This window comes from Aptenodytes patagonicus, chromosome 5 (assembly GCF_965638725.1).
Source record: "Aptenodytes patagonicus chromosome 5, bAptPat1.pri.cur, whole genome shotgun sequence".
NCBI lineage: Eukaryota > Metazoa > Chordata > Aves > Sphenisciformes > Spheniscidae > Aptenodytes > Aptenodytes patagonicus.
This window is the reverse complement of record NC_134953.1, coordinates 30543543-30564409: the sequence shown is the minus strand read 5'-3', so window position 1 is coordinate 30564409 and position 20867 is coordinate 30543543. Positions and strand designations below refer to the sequence as shown.

Genomic DNA, 20867 nt, shown 5'->3' with positions numbered 1-20867 from the left:
GAATTATAGCTTTTCACTTCTGATTTTGTTTCTGAACATATACATTAATAATTTGACTAATGTAGTGCAACTTCTAAGATAAAAGTGTCAAGCACCCCCCAGTCAATTCCCCTGCAGTGGTAAGTCAGAATTCTTTCTTAACTGATGCTGTGACATACATGAGATTGGTGACGAGCCAGAAGTTAAACATCATCAGCATGGACTATCTGTATTACAAAGAAGAGAAAAAACAAGCTGCTCATTATGAGAAGTATAAAGGCCGCCTTGGATTGGGGTCCTGCCTCCGATTTACCTTTCTCTTGCAGCTTTTGTTGGGAAGAGCAGCAATTTACTGACTCTCTCAACATGTGAGATTTTGGCATTAATGATCCCAGCCACTTACACAATCACAGACATTAAAGCTAGAGTAGGTCACGGAGTCATCTACCTGCATAATCTCGGTTTATAAAAACTCCATTAAAGATAAAACGCTTTCATGACAGCACAGAAAGAAATATTGAAGAAAACACCACCCCTCATGCCAACCGATTCACAAAACTCCAGGAGAAATTATTATCATCTCCCTGTTAATGGTGAAAAACTGAACCCTAGAGCAACTAAATAACTTGTCCAAGAGCAGCCAGTGTCAGCAGCAGTCGTAAAAAGCACAATGCACTCCACAGTCCCCAGCCTGAACAAAATAACCTCATGTAAGAACAGCCAGATGTATAACTATGTATGCAAACTTTTCTACTTTCAGTCTAGTAAATTCTGGGAAAAGTTTAAGAATCCAAAGATGCCAGAGAAATTAGTAAAGATAACAGAAGAATACAGGACTGTAAGCCTAGAACAGGGAAGGATTTGGCTAATTACAACAAAGAGGCTGCCAGCATCCTGAGCTGGATGACCCAGCATCAGGCACGATACTGATTTTATTAGCTGTCTGTCAAGTCACATATCAGGTGTGTACTATGCTTTAATCTGTTCTCCAGACACTTAATTCACAAAAGATGCTTCTAATAAAAAGTGAACTCAGCTGCTCTCAGAAGCCTTTTCTCATCATTTCAGCAGGGTGGATGCAAACTCTGTGATATCAAATACTTATGAACCCTTGCATTCCTTTCTCTTATATATGCTGATTTTTTTCAAGTTTCAGCAACAACAGTTCAGCTAGAGATATAAGTGAAGTGGCAAATGCATTTATTTCTGATAATTTAAGGAACTTTTGATAAAACTCGAAAGAGCTGAAGTGTCTCTGCTGTTAAGCTCAGGAAAATGAAATCTGGCAGACGAGTACACTCAGGTCACAGTAAATACTCAGTTTCTCATGAAATTCAATCCCTATATAGCTAAATTATACCCACAGAATAGCACAGACTTGAGATAGTCAGATATGCCTAATTTACCTATGAACTCCAGGGATGCCCAAGTTCCCATTCTTTACTGATCTTCCTGAGTCACTCTGATGCAGCCAAACAAGACTGAAAACCAGACTTCAAGCAGAATTTCCAGGCTAAGTTACTGATAACCCTTGGACGTGTTCATTTTGCTACAGTCCCAGTTACTGCATCCACACGTATGTGTGTGTATATATCTATGTCTACATATACGTGTGTATATATATATTTTTAAGGAGAAAAAAACAACATTCAACAGGTATCACCATAACTGTTTCTTTTTATTTAGCATGAGGTTGAATACCATGAAAAGACAGAAGATACGTAAACGTTGACTACAGTTTTCCCAGACGGCGAAATAAGCGTGCAGAGGCGGCTTTATTTAAAAATCACCTGCTTTTTAAATGCCTTCTGGAAGCCTACCATTATTTCAAGAGAAAGCAAGTTCATTTAATCTCTAACTCGGTTTATCCAAACACTGAGTGAAAGCATTAAGCAACAGGCGCTCAGACTACTTACCCAGATTATACCACATATCCCTGATTTCAAAACCAATCTGCCTTCTCATATCACCATACCTTAAAAAGGAAAACAAAACCACCATTAAAAAACCAATAAAAATCTAATACCAATAAGCAGAAACATCTCATTTCAAAATTTGACCAGCATTCAAAAATATTTGAAATTACAGAGCAGGTTCTCCAAATTCAACCAATACACTAACATTGCACAGCCTCCCTCACCAGCCCAGTGATGCGCCCGTGAACACTGAACTTTGCCGAATGTCCCTTTTACAAGGCAGTGAGACATAGAGGCTGCCTGACACGTCCAGGCTACGCCAAAAGCCTCAGCCACGCAGCCACCAGCTTCTGTTCCTCACCTCGTGTTACTTGCTTTCCCTCAAAAGACCCCGATTTTCAATTTCTGCAGCAATACTTACCAAAGGGAGAACACACACAAAACATTCACCTGTGCAAAACCTCTCTTTGCCGTATTTTCAGATTACCTAACTGTCCTTTGGGACACATGGGTGGTTACAGAGATTAATTGTGAGCATTTTCTATTTTCCAAATGGTAATGGCTGGAGGAAGCTTAACAGAGAGCTTCACGGCCCAAGGCTGCATTTTATTTTTATACACCCTCATAGAATAGCATTGTCCTAGAAAATGCAACAAGGAACATCTCGTGACGTCTTGTACCTTGATGTGCAAAATCAGAAAGAGAAGGTTTCTATGTTCCAATGGGATTTTGTGTCCTGCCCGGGCTAGACCAAAAGTGAGTTTTCCCAGGCAGTTAACAAGCCAGGGCAGAGGTGGGAGCCCATCCTTCAGCCTCCCTGCTAAACCTGCCTCTGCTCTGCTGCAAAGTTGGCGGCACCAATGCCTCACATTTCCCATCAGGGTTTTTTTTATATTCTACTCCCTCTCCACATTAATGCCAGGAAAGCTTAGTGAATGGAAAACATCTTATTGCCTTCATTAATGATGGGATCGGAACCATAATGAGCTCCAAGAATTTATCTGCTATACAGAATATTTGTATGTTAAAGATCATTACTTAAATAACAAGATGAGCAAAATGGCAATATCTGGCAACTTGTGGGATTTCTGTGGGATAATAGTGAGACACCCTGTTATTAATACGGATTAAAGAGATTCTTCTGCATCATTAAGAATCTGTTATTATCTAATGCTTAAATGCAATGTTTAGCAAAAACTACAAATTACAATAATTAAATTTTTAATTATTAAATATTTGACATATTAATTGAAATACATACGTAAAAAGATGGGTGAGTGTGATATTGAATTAACTGATTAATCATATCCCTTTGGCACAGAACTGGTAGTGGTTTCACATAGCAATAAAAATTAGTACTTCCAGACCATAAATTTATTGCATCTTGAAGAATTTATGGTCTTGATTTCTGCCTCCAAAACATGATTAAACTGAAGATAACAACTTGTAAAATCATTATAAACAGATTTAGAATTTAGCAAACTTCATTAAGTAACAACTTCAAATGACTTAACCTACTTACTTATATTAGCAGTGAGAAATGTCTGTTGATTTCTTGAATTTCCTCAGCAAGATATACTGCCCAGTTTAATATAAAAATCACTTGAGGAAAATTTCTGTCTAAGGTTCCTGTCCTCACAAAGAGGACTATCAGCCCACAAATGTATTTATTTGACAGTAATTTCCATTCCAATTACAGCTCAGCTGTTGTTTTTTTGTTCAGGTCAGGAGTCTGATCTGAACTAAAATGCTCACGTAGGTGCACACCAACGTTGGACAGAGAGAGCAAGAGGAGACCAACAGCAGCCACGGCTTTGATCCCTCTGCTTTCTAATTGATTGGAGTGCTTTGCCTTTTGTAAGTATCCTTCGCACTCTTAATTACAAAAGAGAATTTGCATCACTGGTCCCATCTTGTACAAAACCATTTTGTTCCATAAATTCTAAATCTAATGAAATAAAATTCACCTGGCTCTACAAAACCATCTTGATTTCCTTTTGCAAACATGTAACTATAATGTTATTTATGATGTTTATAGCACAAGTGCAAAAACCTGAGCTCTGCTTGACATCACGTTTCCAATGAACTTGTAAATATTCCTGTTTCATCAAGGAAGCCCCATGAGTCACATGTACGTACATTAGATCATACAGTGCTTAAAAATTCTGTTTCAACACCCAGATAAAGCACAGCTTCTAAAGGAAGCACCTCAAAACTCACGATGGAGTGGACAAATTTGAAGGGCAAAATTTAGCTGCCAAAAAAAAAGGATTGGACATAGAGCCCTGTCTTTTCTGGTCAAAGCCTGCGACTCACACAGTGAAAGCAAAAAGCCTTTAAAATCACATCTCTCTGCAGCAGTAATAAACTCTTCCCATTCTCACTGTGATCTCTCTCATCATAATAATATACAAAAGGGATTGAATATAGAAGGTGAAGTAATACAAAATGCATCTTCTTTCTCTATATAGATATATAATATATATTGTACGTACAAGGAGTCCGAGCTATACTTGCTCAGGGAATCATAGCTTTGAAACTCCTCATTTTTGTGCATTAACTGCAGTAACCTGATTGACTATGGGAACAAACTGCTTTTGTAGGTGCTCTTTACAAACATTATGACACAGAAAGAGTATCCATGCACCGTATTTGAAAACACATAACTGGCTTTTTTCAGTGTTCAGTGTTTAGTTAATTAATGATAAGGTCCACTACATTGGAACCCCAATGAAATTTAGGAGAAATACATACATTAAACAAAATATTCATGCTCCAGTCCTATTTCCAGTCCTTCTTCTTTTGACAGGTTTCATTTGCTGTGGGATTCTGAATAGCAATAGAGTAGTTCAAGCTCCCTGTTCAGCGGTAGGCAATGTAATCCCTTTTAACCAGGAAAGCATACAAGACTGCAGTTATACAAACCCATTCTTCAGGGATATCGCAGTGAAACTGGCTGTAGTTACAAAAATTCACTCTAAAAGGCCGTTAGGGATTAAGCAATAAAGAGCGCATGTAAAAGGAGATTAGAATAAGCACAAAGCTAAAGTGATTTAAAAATTCAGTTTTATAGTATGTTAATACTTCTGAAAAGTCTTGACTTTATGAACATCCTGCAGTATAAAATACTGTCTTCATCAGTAATGAATCATGTAATTTAGATCTTGATTCAAGGGTAGAAACACATGCAATACTTGATTCATGTTTTTAAAGCCAACCTTTCATTATACCATGATTGCATCTCAATTTGAATGGATTTAGCTAAGAAATTAAACTAAAATTATGTTAATAGACCTCAAGTTCTTGTCCATGATTTAGATGACGAACAGGACTTACTTGTTAAGTATTTTTGCTCTTTTAGCACTTGAAAAATTCTCCAGTTGTAAAGACTCTTGTGTGAGAAAAGCAACAGCCAAGTGGAAGTAGTTGTTCCAAAGCTGAAAGCCCCCAAAATGACAAGAATAGATACCATTAATTCTCTGAACTGTTTTTCTGCACACCTACAAAACAACTTAGAAGTATCTAAATTATGCACATAAATATTTAGAGGAGAAAATAACAGACACCACAGAGATGGTGTTTCTTGATATATTCTTAGTACATCTCCTTGTTGTGTTTATGTTTCCATGAAACATTCCTATCTACAAATCCTAATCGATTGTGTTTTGATGATTCAAGTAAAATGAAATGTGAACACATAAATACGAAAAAAAAAGGATCCTGAACAAGTGACCTAAACTGGCACGTTTCTCATCAGTAGGGCACTCAGGTGCCACATCTCAGGCTCCACATTTGAGGCAATAATTCTGCTAAAGCATCTGCTGCAAAAAGGGAGAGGACACCCCTTTTTGCTGTTCCTGAAGGGAAGAAGGAGTTTTCTGTGAGCTCTGAGTAAGACTTGGTGCTGTTATAGGACAAGGCCCACAAGACACAAATGATTGTACATACCTGCTGAGCCTGAAATGACTTAACTGGGCTAACTGGTCTCCTGGGGTTCACAATGACACATACATATACCAAAATTACGTGTTTAGGGCAGAAATTTATTACAACATTAGCATTAGTCCCCAAGACACTGGTGTTTTTTTCTTACCTGTAACTCAAAGTTGGCTTGATCAAGAAATTTTTTGTTTAGCATATCTGCATACTGATTAATTGCTCGCAGGAAGACTCTGAAAGATCAAGAGAAAATTACATAATTACACACTCTTCTGTGGTACCTTTGTACATTTGGCATCCCAATTAGACAAAAATCTGAGTCTGTCTGGAAAGTGAAATTTGTAGCTGTTACTTGAAAAGCAGTGTGATCTCACCACTGTTAAGTATACAGAATTATATGCAGATGTTCTCAAAATTAATCAAGTAAATTAGCATATGCAGAAACACAAGGAATGTTTTGGATAAAAGCACTTGTCTTTAAAATATCTCATGATAATCAAGAGATCATTAAAAATTCAGTTTATTAGGAAAAAAGTATATATATTTTTAAAGTTACAGTATCTTAGTGTCGTACCTAACCTAGATCTGCAATTGCCTGTGTTTTAACTTGCAGGTCAAGCAAAACATGTTTTTAAACACGAGGCAAACACTATTTTACTTATGGCACAATAACACATAAAAATGCTGTTGAAGGACAATCTTCAAAACATTGTTCACTGTTCTACTTCTAAAATGCTAATTTAGTGTAGTTTATTGCTTTTCTAAAAAGGATGCTTCTTAAATTGCAATAGGAGTTGGCTTGACAAGCTTTAAAAATAAAACCAAATGGTATAGTATAAGTAGGTCACTACATATTCATGGTGCTGAAAAGTAAACATATTATTCTTTGGTACCCTAATCTCCATTTTCAAAATAAACATTAGATTCCTCCTGAAAACTTTAAATTTATGCTATGAAACTGCCAGCTAATGCCCAGACAAATGAGCTTGTCTTCTGAGAAGACTGGTAGAGATTTATGTCTCCTGAAAGTACCGGCAACGATAAAGACCACTCATGACACGTACTACCTTCTCCCCCCCCAATAGCAATCTCTAAAAAGAGAGTTCACTGTCGAATGCAAATAACAATCTTTCTACAGGCTGACAAACAAATATCAGAATTATTTAAAACAAACCAGTAGAGGCAGTTCGAAAGATCTTTTACTGAATTTAAGACACCTAGTGATCTCTCCTGAAAAAAATTAATATTTAGCTAAATGTGTGGTAACCCAAGAGAAATGAAGCCTCCAGATAACACACGGGCATCAGGATGCTAAGAGAGATTTTTTATGTATATTGAATTAATGAAGTAAGGCAAAAATTTTGACACCATTGGGATGTGTCTGTACTATAAGGTCAGCTCACCCCCGTAGTAGTGTAATGGAGAAGGAAAGTATCCAAACATGAAAATAAAATACAAAAGAAAATTTAAAAGATGAAAGAATATATAAAATATAAAGGAATATAGAAAAAAAGTAAATACATACATATATAGGTATATACACATACATACATTTTTCAGTACTACTCTTTATAGCTAAGATGTCATAGGCATCTACGCACTTGCATCCAGCATACGCAGAGATGCATTTCAGGAACAGCACTTCTGTACATTATTCACCAGTATCTTTGTCAGTGTATATGTCTGGAAACAACTTCATTAGGAGATTTTATAAATGAGATTAATTCAGCATACACAATAATACACTGCAGATATATGTGTTTTGGATCTATGATTCAATTACTGAGCTGTAGCACATACTAAGATTGAAACTGAAGTTATCCGTGTAATCAGACTATCAACAGTTTGATATGTAGACTTATACCCTGTTTTGTTTTGTGGTTTTAAAATCTGATTATGGTATGAGATCCGTAAGTCTTCCTAGAAGAATTAGTAATTTAACATAGTAGGAAAGGCCATCTAACGCTCCTTGCCTTACAAAGATAAAATCGGTTCCAATACAGGGAGGATTATGCCTACAATTTAATTATGTTGCCTTAAGACATCACTGTAATGTATTCAATCTGCTCCATCTAATTAAGCTTTGGAACAATCTCATTACTTTATATACCATTATTTTTCTTTAAATTGTAACTCTCATTTTCCCCCTTTATTAATTCTAGTGAATACCAATAAAGAACAAATAATACAGAATCTACCGTACATTGCAACTGCAAAAGGACCAAACCACAGCACATCTGTTAAAGTGTAGTTGTAATTAAACACCACCATCCTCACAGCCCATGTGCTACCCCTGTAATCAGGCTGCTTTAGGAAGGTAGGTATTCCTCCCAACTTTCTACAGAAGAACATCAAAAGAAGAGATGCAGAGATTTAACTGTTGATTTTTTAATTACTCAAACCCCATTTTAATTTTGACTTAATGTGATGATACACTCAATCTTCTGTTACTGGATAAAACACTTCCTAATGTATGTCAGTGAAGAAAGCCCACTTCTTGTTCCAGTGAAAGTCAACAGAACAGTATTTTTATTATAACAGTATATCTTCAGCTGAAAATCAACTAGATTGATTTTTCAAAATCAAAGTGGAGGATTTTGTGCCTGTTTCGACCAGTACTGAAAGGATTGCTGGAAAAATTGTCAGTCCCTTTACTACAACATGGGGGGGCAGTCCAAATATGACTATTCCAGATCATGGTACTGCAAAGTGAAACATAACTGGCACAGTACAATAACAGTGAGATCCATCCTGAATAATCCAGATTTAACTGAGGAAAAGGGAAGTTATGAAGTGGATTAATCAGCATGCAATTTAAGTACTACAGCCTCCTGGCACAACTGAAGTTACTAGAATGACCCTGTTATGGCTAAGCTCACAGTGCTTTCTAGTATCATCTAGTACCTCCAGTGCCAAGCGAAAACAGAAAAATTGTGATGATTTTTATCTGATGAAGTTAATTTTAAGAATATATATTAAAATATTGGCAATAAGAAGTAGCAAGTTGTATAGCATACTGGGACAACAAGAGTAGAGAGATTCCATCACAGCATTCCTCCTTCACCTTGGTGTAAAGCTTTACTGTTACGGGGCCCAACAAGGAAAGGCTGGATATAGATAAATGTAGTTTTCTATCAGGTGAGATCACTGACTACCACTCTCTGTACTCCTGGCCACCTCGTAATCTCTTACATACCCACACAAGAGTGAGGAGAGGTGTCAGCTGAGAAAAAAGGTAAGTATTTCTACCTGGAATATTCAAACACCATCCTGTGAACGAGCTGCAATTCGGTGAAAAAGAATCAGAAGAAATAACAATGGACATAGGGCTACACAGCAAAAGTAAGATGGTAGGTTGGCATTGCTTCACCATTTTGGTACAACACTCAGTTGTATGGTTAATTGGACAAAAAGATTACTACCCTGAAGAGATCATTTGGATAGAAAAAAATTTTGGTTGCGAATTCTTGGCTATAATCTACAAAATGGTATGTTATCACCTGTGAACTTTGGTGCAACTCATGCATGTAAAAACGGTTCAGGTTTACGCCCAAATAAAATTTGAAAAAGGAAGCAGAAAAATTTTATGAATCATTCCAGGTGTTAGTTTAATCCTCTTCTTCCTCCAAAGCAGGTACTGACAACTTTCAATAACTTCACTGTCAAAGTTAGAGAAACTGAAAAAATTGAGGGAAATGTGGCTCTTCAGAATAGGCAGAATTAGACCAAATGCATCAGTTCTGTACTGAAGAGTAAGCTGGCTGCTGCTAACACACGTAAGGATGAAAGGTGTACTCAGACATCACTGGGCCAACAGACAAATAATCAAAACTATCGCCTATGCTCAGATGGAGAACATCAATCCGCAGTGGCATACCTTATCTTGCTGCAATTAATAATGAAGGTTGGTTTCCAGTGGCATGTGCATAAAAAGAAGCGCTTTTCTTGAAGTTCAGTTTTGATTAACAAAAGCATACATTTTCCATGTCAGAAAGAGCCACAAAAGTTAAACATTGAAAAAGAGAGAAGTTCAGAGACTGGAACCGATCACAATGTACTCCGCTGCAATACCAAGAATGTCACACAGAGCAACAAAATCTATTGCTAACATATTGGAAAAGATTTGTTAGATAAAAGACTTAATCAGCCCAATTAAAAGAAGGAAATTAACATTTCCTATGATTACAGAAGGAAGTCACTTCAGGATATGTGGAAGGAGGAATGACCGTTGCTAAAGGGCGTAAGTATCTACCAGACAACAAAATTAACATCCTGGACAGATAAGGTTTATGTGTGCTGAGCCCCTGGGATGAGTGGTGCTGGGGATGGCTCCCAAATGCATCAGCAGCTTTCTGTTGTAGTTAGGTCCTTTGAAGTAGGGACTGTCCTCTTATTCTGTGTTTAGATAGCTTCCGTCACAGTGAGGTCTTATACCATCATCAGGATTTCTTGATATTTTATCCCTGTTTATGCATTTCCCGATAAGACACCTTTATCAGTACTCCATAAGCCAGAAGGAATAATGAATTGCGCGCACACACAGTGGGAGATTGCAAAAGTGTGTTTGTCAGGTGGTGGGCAGTAAAACAGCTGAGCATCAAAGTGCCATCATGTTGCAAAATGCTCGGTCCAGGTTGTATTAGGATAAGGGTCCACTGTGAGACGTGAAACATTTGTTCTTATCTACTTGGCCCTGGCAAGACCTCGGCTGGAATATTGTTCGGTTGAAGTCACCACACTTCGAGAGTGACACAAAAATATGGCAGAGAGCTCAGGTGAGAGAAGCAAGAGGACAGGAGATGCAGAAACCTATGGCACAGGTTAGACGTTAGGAAATACTTTGTAATGCTAAGGACAGGCCATCGAGAGCAGAAGTTCTCAAAAAACCCACCAAAACAAAAAAAACAGGTTAAGCAAACACCTGTGATCTGGTCAGGCATCATTCACCTTGTCCTGCCTTGGGCAAAAGGACAGATTAGTACTAATTTCTTCAGTAATTTCTCCCCATTTATGGCTCTCAATCCAGAGTCAATAAATCAATCAATATACTGCTGATTCAAGCCATGAACTAACTTCAATTGCAACTACTGAGTTCTGGGTATTTTTACTGTTATTGATTACTAATCACTTCCAATAGGCCCATAGGTGGTTAATTGGTTTGTGGATGCTTAGAGATTGGTTCACCAAACAGTGCAAAAATTAATGGTTCGATTCTCTAATTTTACCTTTGTAAAGAAGCTCTTTTTTCCTACAAACAACCTCACTGAATTCAGGAGCCTGTTCATATATATCAAATCTAGACTTCAACTGGCAATAATAAATGAAGAAGGGACACAGGGATTCAATTTATAAGCGTAACAGTGCCAAGTAACTAATTTTTTTTCTCTTTCTCAGGTACAGTCAGTTTTTCTTCCTCTATTCTCTCTCATAATTAGTCAAGTGCCCTGATTTGCTTGTTCGCTCATGTTTAAAAATATTCTATGCCCCATTTTCTTTCATTCAGCCTCTCACATCATTGGAAAGTACCTGCGAAAGCTAAAGGAGCCAAGGAAAGCTGGAAGCCACATGATGCTGCAACACACCTCTCTCATCGGTCACACACACACACAAATCAAACTGCCTCTGCAATAAGATTTTTCTGGAGAAATAATCTAGAGAGAGATACTGCAAGAATAGAAACATTCTTACAGTATATTCCACTTTGTACATTATTTAGTTAGCTCTAGTACCCAGGGATTTGGATTTACACTATAAGCACTTATGCAAAATACTTAAGACAAGAAAATATGAAACAATACGAGCTACAAATGTACTCCCCAGTATTTTTCCTTAAGCGAACATCAAAAAAGAAGAACGAAAGAACAAACGAATGGCTTCCCTAATGACAGAATAATTATCTAAACAAGAATATACAGATACAGCTTAAAATAATTTAGGTTTAGCTGATAATTCAATAAAAGAGAGGGAATTTGGAGTGAGGTTATAAAAGGCACTATTATGATGTCATTTCAGTTAATTTAGATGGAAGGATAATGAATGCTTTATTACAGCTGATCAGCCTTCCTGCACATCATCATGCTTCCCATGCTTGAGCTTTTGCTTCTCTGGGAGACAAATTTACTGTGCATATATGAGACAGACTACTCTTACCTTGTCAGACTGCGTATGAAACAACAGACCTAGACCTTGAAATCCCAATGCAAAACCCAAACCTGAACAAATGCTCACTAAAGCATGAATAGCAAAGCCTTCTTTTAAACAGCAATCACTTTAAATACCTTCAAATTCTTTTTCAACTTCTCAGTGTTGCAGAGCACAGTTAAATTTTAAACAACTTTTTACTTATATATGAATTAAAACTTGCATTTTAATATACTCCTATAACCACTTCTCTATTGGCATTGTGTACAGTATGGTGATTCTCCAATTATTTTAACCCTGGAACACAGAGAAGAAGTAGTGACCTCATAGCGTATTTTGTACAAGTCAAATGAAAGTCAAAATCATTAAAATGAGTGAGCATGAAGGTATCTGCCCTCCTTGCATTTCCCCCCAATTTTCTCCCTTCCCAAATTCTCTCTTTTCTTTTCTGGTGATGTTATTACTGTTCACCCATCTTCACACCTCCAGACCTGACAACTGCCCAGCCCAAATGAAGGTTTCCAAAATACTTTTCATTTTACACTTCCGTATATGACACTTCTCTGTCCAGTCTACTTCTCTCTCTCTTTAAAGAAGAAAAAAAAAAAGTTTAAAAGATTCCTTGTAATATCCTCTAATTCATCAGGCTAAAGAGCAGTCAAAACTTAAAAAAAAAGAAACAAAAACCTTGATAATTTGCTTTCTTTTGAATTACAATTCCTGGGCTGACTATGATAACAGCACAGAGTAATCCCAATGAAGACTTGCTACTAAATACCTACATTAGCATAATCTCATAATGTCTGCTCCACACTGGCACAGGTGCACCATGTCACTTTATTAACCTATTTTCTAATAAATATTTCAGAAATGGTTTTAGCATATTATCTATAATCACTGACACCTCTTTCCTAATTTATATTCTGTGCTGTGTGTCCTCTAAAACAATGGGGACAGATGAATGAAAAATAACTGCAAGTTACAAAATTCTGAAGGACAAACTTGTGGTCTGACTACCAATAACAGGTACCGTATAACAGGCACAATGTGTTATTTTACAAACCACATTTGCAGTACAGCTATTTTGCACCTTAAAATAAAATTGAGGGAACAACCCTGTTGGAATAGACAGGCAACAGTGTTACACCACCGGACAATCAAATGATAAATGTTTACAGAAATAAACAGTATAAAAAAAGGTTGGGATTTACAGTCCATTCAAACGTCCTTGCAGATGTAGCTGCATGGATCCACGCTGATATGGAGTCCACCTCAGACACCTGCTAAAATCGATGGGACTTCCCGGCAAGAAAAGCATCCTTAGCATGAGGACAGCACCAATACAATGATCAATCTGAAGCGTAGTTGTCTGTTTAATGGTCTTGGTGTAGAGTCAGAGGAGCACAGAGATGTTGAGGTTGGAAGGTGCCTCTGGAGGTCTCTGGACAAACTGGAGCAGGTTGCTCAGGGCTGTGTCCAGCTGGGTTTTGAGTACCTCCAAGGATGTGCACTCCCCTGGGCAACCTCCTTGGACAACCTGTGGCAGGGTCTGACTGCCCTCACTCTCCTCCTTTCTTGACCACTACTCTGAAGTCCACGCTGTGGTTTCTTGATGACTTTCAGAGTGCAGGAAAGAAGAAGCTTTAGACTTCTATACTCTTTTTCAAAAGCACCAGTAAACTTTGTCTCCTGAAATTTTATCTAAGAAGTAACTCCAGCCATGGATATAACCTTATGTACTAAATTTCACCACCTAGAGAATTTTATGACGCAGTAATAAAAGCTTGGAAATAGTGTTTTCTAATGGAAATGCTAGAACTCAATTTAATTTAGGAGTTTTTAGCTAAGGCTACAATACCGGGAAAGTAGCGTCTATTGCAAGTGGACAGTATTAGTGTTCCTCTAACCCAAAAGTTAATATTCTAAAGGAAGAAGACACTGAATTCAGAGAGACTGTTTCTTATTATGGTAGTTGACAAAAACTTGCAATAGATCTTATAATTTAAAACATGTAATTTGTTGTAGTGCCGCTGGAAGAAATCTCTGCAATCAGGTTAGCTATGAAACAAGCAGTTTTCATTATATCGTGCTGCTCAATAAAATGCAAAAAGTCTTTGCTACGGTACAGATATCATCACCTTCCCTTGGTGAGTTTATTTGCAAAAAAACATCTCTTCCAAGCAAGTGTGCAACCACAGAGGACAGCTTGGTGGGCTCTCAGATGATCAGAACTTGCTGGCCAGGGCTGGTGCGTCTCTCCCGAGGCTTCAACACCCAGCTCTCCTGGCAGCTACTGCTTTCATGGGCCAACAGCTGCTGTGGGTGCAAACAGATGCTGAACCGAGCTCTGCCTTTCCAAACTGAGAAGGAAGATGGCTTTCCCGATACCCTCTCCACACAAGATGCCTACAGGCCATTAACAATGCAAGAGTGGAGTCTCTTGAAAGATGTCATCTTGGTTCTTATTTTGACCTCATCTGAGATGGGAATTCAGCTAGTTTTTGCAGTGATAAAAATCAATAAAACAGAAGATGGTTTTTTCCTATTGCACTGCTTTTTAAAGAAGCATTCAGTCTGGAAAGAGAAATAATTAAAAAAAGAGAAGTAACTCATGGGAAGTGTGGGAAAGGACATCACAGGTAAATTTTCCTGCAAAGCGTGAAAGTTCTGACTGAATTTGGCAAAAAGTTTTCAAATACTTGACAGTGTCTCACAGTTTGCAGCACAGGAACCTCCCTCATTTTCTGCTGACAGCACTGTCCTCTGTAACTCACCCATTTCCATGGATTCCTAGATGTGAATACAGATTAAGGCTACTTTAGGTAATTATGAATAAATCAATAGAATCAATTCCCTACATTTCAAATTCTTTGGCATTTTCATCTGTCTTGCAATCAATTGTTAAGATAATTGCAGCTGGCTAAACAAATGTCATAATGTTGCTTGAAAAATAATTTTTCCTGTGGGTATTTAATTACTTTATCAAAATCCATCACAGAATACTAATGTGGAAAAAGAAAGTAATCTGCCAACAAAGAAGATGTCCAAAGGTTAGTTTAACACCTCTTCAGTGCTGCTGGGGTCATAAATCAGGTGTGCTTAGCAACTCAATTTGCTGGAGAGGTCTATTCTCTTTGTCCATCACCCAAAATGTAAAGTTCATCGTGATGCCTGATGGCAGAGAGTTTCCATGGGAGGTGAAAAGAATTTGGCTTTTAGTCCTATGCCTTACTATTACTTTTATTGTCTAACTACAGAGAATCACAAACACAGAGACACCGTCCAGAAGAGCTGAACTTTCACAAAATTGGGATCCGCCTCCCCAACAAACACACAGAAGAAGTGACTCCCTGGGATGAGGCTAATATGTGATTTCTTGCAATAGATGAGAATGATAAACCACAGCAGCTGCTCTGTGTTGCTGTTCCACGGATGCTTATGCGGCTGACAGCTTTGCGAAGGGATCACTACTGCTGGTAAAGTAAAAAAACCTTACTGGAGCTTTAGGTAAGCCTGCATTTGATCCAAAATGTGGCTCTCAGATATTAAAGTGACACAAAATGTTTTAAGGAGGAAACAGTCACAGATGATACAGCACAAAAATCAGGTTTGCAGGGCAGATAACAACAGTATAACATTTATAATGGTTTTTTTTTCTGTTCTAGTATGTCCCTTATTTTGGGGAAGCCCAGAAACACCAATTACCTCTGATTGCCTTCAGCATTCATTTCATCCTTACCAGGCATGTGTTTTCTCCAATTTAGAAGGGCTAAATAACACTGCAGATAAAAATGAACTGTCTCATAAGAAACCGCAATGGAACTAAACAATCAAACCATTTTGGTTTGCTCTTTTAACAAGCCTAGCACATGCCAGCAGAACTGCAGGGCAGCAGAGGAACATTTCTGACACCGCAAACAGATCAATTTGCAGCCTTTATGCAGGTATCTATCTCCTGCATCGAAACAACATGCTCTCGTGCAAGGTGGCTGCAGTGTGCAGTCTTTGGATGTGTTCAAGGCTAGGGAGGATCTGGCGCTTGCTCTGACATGCCAATCCTCCCCGGAATTTTACATCTGGTAATTAGTTTCTGCCTGGTAAAGTCAAAGCCTCAGAGGCAAATGCAATCAGGGTCACAAAAAAATGGCCAAGTGTGTCAATGGGACAAAGTTTTTGCTGAAAGAATTTTTGTATTAAATGAGTTGTGAAATATAATTGCAGATGTATGTGCCACTGATACCAACGCACCATTGTTTATGAGGACTGCCAAACGTGTCTTTCATTTTGTTAAGAAGCTTAACCAATTTTTCCAGTCCTTTAGACCAGAATACGTTAAACTCCGTTCCCTTACTGTCAAACATAGGTAACACGCAGAAAGCAGGAACCGCTCCACCTCCGGAGGACATAGGCATGCAGCCAATACAATCCACACCCTGCCCCAGCCTCCCCATGGGTGAAGATTAAAGCTTGGAAGCATCACTAAAGCTCACCTGTTCTCTAGGGAAGGCTGAGCATCTCTGTACAGTTATACGACAAATTCTGGCTTCAGAAGCCTTGCAACTGGATCCTCCAGAATGAAAGCTCGTTCTCTGCAATTTCTTTTATGCAATACTTCAATTTCACTCTCTCTGTTAATCCTGAGGAAGCTCTTTAAGCTACTAAAATATGCTACACGGATAAAGTATTTTTAAAATGACAGGAAACTATCTGGCTTTTGAAATACAAATAGTAGCTTGGAAACCCTTTTCTTAGGACACCGTAAGACTAAAATTTTATTTCTGACAGCTGAGTTTGTAAGACAGCGTAATAACCCAAAGGTACCGCCATGTGTTGAATCCTCACCTTTGCTAAGGCAGAGCCATATAAAAGTTTGCTTTAATGTAGACACAGCAATAAGTGCATCCCCAATGCTAAGGCAGGTCTATTTACTTTGTCCAAAAAGCAGCACTTTGAATTTGGAAATTACCCTAATTTGGAAAGTTCCTGATTCCAGAAGCATTGCTGGACACCAGCAAATTGGAGCATCATAAATCCCACAGTGCCGATGGTGCGATGCACCGCGCGGCAGCGCCAGAGCAGTTAATTCAGACACAGGGCTGTGCTGTGAATGTATTTCTGAGCCTCGCAAGGACAAGACAGACAGCCAGTCACTTCACAAAAATCAATGCCACTGGACCGATTTTCCTGGACTGGGTCAAAGTATAGTTGGGCAAAAGGCCCGCATAACATTTATGCACCACTTACGCTCCTTTTACGTTCTCCTCTGGCCTGAATTACACATTTTGGCTATCTCTAGGCAGATAATTTACAATGCCAATGGCACCGAAAGCCAGCAGCTTCTCTATGAGTAGACTGTAATTATTTTATGGGCTCATATGGGCAATAGAAACTAAGTGGGGAAAAATCCAGACTAGCCCTAACACTAGGAGTTTTTCCCACCCAGAAAAAAAACACCAAACAAAATGTTCACATCGATTTTTTTTTAACCAATGGTTGTGTATACAGTAACATGTAAAGCTGTCCTAATCTTATACAGCATATTACGTATGAAAGAGTGTATTACTTTGCCATTGAAACGTTACCAGATTGGAAAGAGCTGAATTTCCTGCTGACTGAGCCTCCGCTGAGCTCTCCAGGCTGATGACCAGCACCCTGCGGCTCTGAACCCCAACACAGCCACTGCTGCCTGCAGCTGCGATCCAGGTGGGGAGGTCACGAGTTGCGTACCTTCCTTGCAGCTCATGACAAGGGCGCACGTGTTCATGCAATAGGGTCTTTTTTATTCATGGTAAACCATAAAAGCCTTCAAGGACTTTATGGCTTTTAAGTTTACTCGTTCCTGTAGGAACACACGTTTCTAATTCTAATTCAGAAACATCCTCAACTACTCAGAGCTTCAAGCACTTTTTTTTTTCTTGCATTATGTTACTTTTATCACATTTTCCAGAATTTTCATAAAAAATTCTGTTTTTAATAAAACGATGAATTTGGAAGATAGAGTCTGATAATGGAAGTTCTAAGGGAAACCATTAATGCAATCACTGGAAGGAAAAAGTCGTGCAGAAGCTGAACATAGTTGGAAGGTATGGAGACAGCATATCAAAGTCTTAATATATATGAACGAGTGGGATTTTGCCTGATGTAAAGGCCCAGATACCAAGGAACAAAAAGACTTTATTTACAGCGCTGAAAAATGCAAATTTGAGTAACATCTCTCTTTAGTGACCTGTCATCTAAAAAGCTTCTAGAGGAACACAAGCCTTTTAAGCCTCATCATGCCAGGACGTCTGTATTATGGATTCACACTAAGCCAATACACAATTTGCTTCATCCCTCCATTGCACTGAGGTTTAAGCAACAATGTACGCGTGAGGTTGTACAGCACTGACCAAGGGCCCGTGACACGGCCTTTGAACGTTCAAAACTTGCAGCAGCTACAGCTACCGAGTGTAGGATGGGCTGGGACTGTCAAGACACAGACAGATCCTGCGAGGACGAAGGCTTGTTTGGAAGCGGCTGGATTTTCCTGACTCCCAGTAATGAAGCTGCTGCCACAACATCGCCTAAGTGCCAACACCAATAAGCTAGGAGTGATCTGAGCAGGATGCAGGGACTAACAACAGGAGCCTTTTGATGGAGAGAGGGATGCTGGTATTGCAGTGACCCATGAAGGGCAGGGAAAAAGCTGCTTTTAGAAAGGATATTGATGCTCGCACAGATAAGACTTGCCAGCATTTTCAAGTCCATCTGCAGCAGACATTATGGAAAGTCTGGCAAAAGCAAGAAGCTATATAGGGCAACATTAACAACCAGAGGATTTGTCAAAGGTTTACATAAGGTAAAAAGCAGAGTTTTCTGGATTTTTTCCATATACTAGCAGACAAATTAAAAGCAGAATGGCATGCACAGTTTGTTCAAATTTTACGTAATTTCAGCTTTAATGTCAGTAATACTCAAACTGACTGCTGAAGACTGACATCCAAAAAATACTGAGTGGTTTCAAGTGGCATACAAAACTATGATATAATTTATAATGGTTTCAATCAAAAGTTTTAGTATTACAGCATCAACACAAAAGCCTGCAAAAAGGGTTCAGTTTTGATCACACTGATAGGCCAACGAGATTTGGGAATCACTGTTGAAGAATTAGGGGATGTTAAAATTGAATGTGTGTGCTATTTTAGCTTTCCTCAGTTCTTCCAGGTTTTTAGTAGAAAACAGTATTTTAAAAGAAAACACATAACAAGTGTTTTATAAATTATAGCAAAAATAAATTAATTTTTTTTCTAAAAACACCGAGATAAAGATTTTTTCCCCCTATTTTAAGAGTTTTTCCTTCTTCTCTAGTTTTATTGGAAAGAATAGCCTCCCCCCCTTGCTATTTAGGTTGGGTAACTGAAATTTTAGTGGGGGAAATAGTGAAAGGGTTTTTATTATCCTTTTTTTAGCTATATCTATCTTAATATTTAATCTGCTATATTGCAATTGCGGAATTCTCACTTTATGCATACTTAAAAGTTAGACACTTCCTGTACCCCATACATAGCACGTAAAGGTGCAAATGAGCCTCACAAACGGTGATTTAGTTCAATACATAAGATAGCATTAGATGATGACACCACTCAAATGCTGTTCTTATAATGGGGAATATATTAATTTACATTACATTCACTCAAATTTGTAATTCCTGACAAAATTATAATATTTTTATTCCCAAGGCATTGTTAAATGTTTAAGAGCCAAATGCCACTAAAAAGGGAGAAATACAGACTTCTGCAGCGACCTCCTGTGATTCTAACTCTTTAAGCACTGACATTTTCATCAGAAATTACCTAATTTGCTTTAGTAAAGTTGCTCGTTCACAACTGGGGCTAGAAACACTGTTCAGAGCCTCTCACCTCTCACAGAATGAGCAAACATAACTAATCTGCTGTTAGTCAACAAGCTGTGCTACAAGCCCTCGTTACACAGTCTCATTAAAAATACTTCCATTAAAAATGCCATGTTACATCCCAGATACAAATAAGTGTTAGTTTTTCTGTGCCACAGTAGGATAATTTAATTGTACAGAAACACAAAGACAGAAGAAAAAACATTAACCCTACACATATTATTTCTGCAAGAGACTATCTTAATTGCAATCATGCATTCAGAGACCAACACAACACTTTGTTCTTAATTTGTATGTAGTATAATGAATGGGTTTAAAATTAGTCAAAAAAGTAAATAGTCTGTGACAAATCGTAATTACTGGATGATCATAGCTGTATAAATTAACTTCTGCTAAGAAGTTTTCAGTTACGGCAAATACAATTTTTTTTTTTTTGAAGTTGCTTTGTACAGCACAGTAAGTTGGGGTGTCACTTTGTTTCTTTCAAAGTTACTTAAAAACACATTTACAGGGACAGGTCCAGACAAAACTGGCTCTGGAAATCGTAAGAACGTTTTAGCATGTTGCTTTGCCTAAATTAATGTGAACTGCAACAGGAATAGCACTGGGCCAACTACATATAATTTCTGACTTAGTACACCTGCCCACGTTACTGTATTCGGTGTGATAAGGATGGAGGGCAGTGCAAATCAATAGGGATGGGTGACTCCAGAATAGGCAATAAAATCTCATTGGTAATTTCACTGGACATCCTGCCCTGAAGATGCAGGGAAGGGTAACTCATCATGCAAGGGCAGATTAATAAGCACAGCCAGACAATAAATAAAGATGTTGAGCAAAATCAGAAAGAAGTTCATATGTGAAGAAATAACAGTTATTTGGAGAAAACACACCTCTTTTTTTATATGAATTAGCAAAGATTGAACAGAACGGGGACCTTTGCTTTGCAAGACAGCTGTGTAAGCCAACAGTCCCCATGATAACCTCAAGACATTGCGAGT

General features: G+C 38.1%; 1 protein-coding gene across 2 annotated transcripts in view; it reads right to left on the bottom strand.

Moving 5' to 3' along the window:
* The window catches only part of DOCK1 (dedicator of cytokinesis 1), a 325958-nt gene that overhangs the window by 83254 nt on the left and 221837 nt on the right, over positions 1 to 20867 (bottom strand). For both annotated transcript variants that reach the window (XM_076339221.1, XM_076339222.1), the window contains exons 30-32: positions 5989 to 6067; positions 5232 to 5332; positions 1896 to 1954 (exon numbers count right to left, since the gene is read on the bottom strand). In XM_076339221.1, coding sequence (XP_076195336.1) covers positions 1896 to 1954; positions 5232 to 5332; positions 5989 to 6067 — 239 coding nt within the window. The remainder of the gene's footprint in view (positions 1 to 1895; positions 1955 to 5231; positions 5333 to 5988; positions 6068 to 20867) is intronic.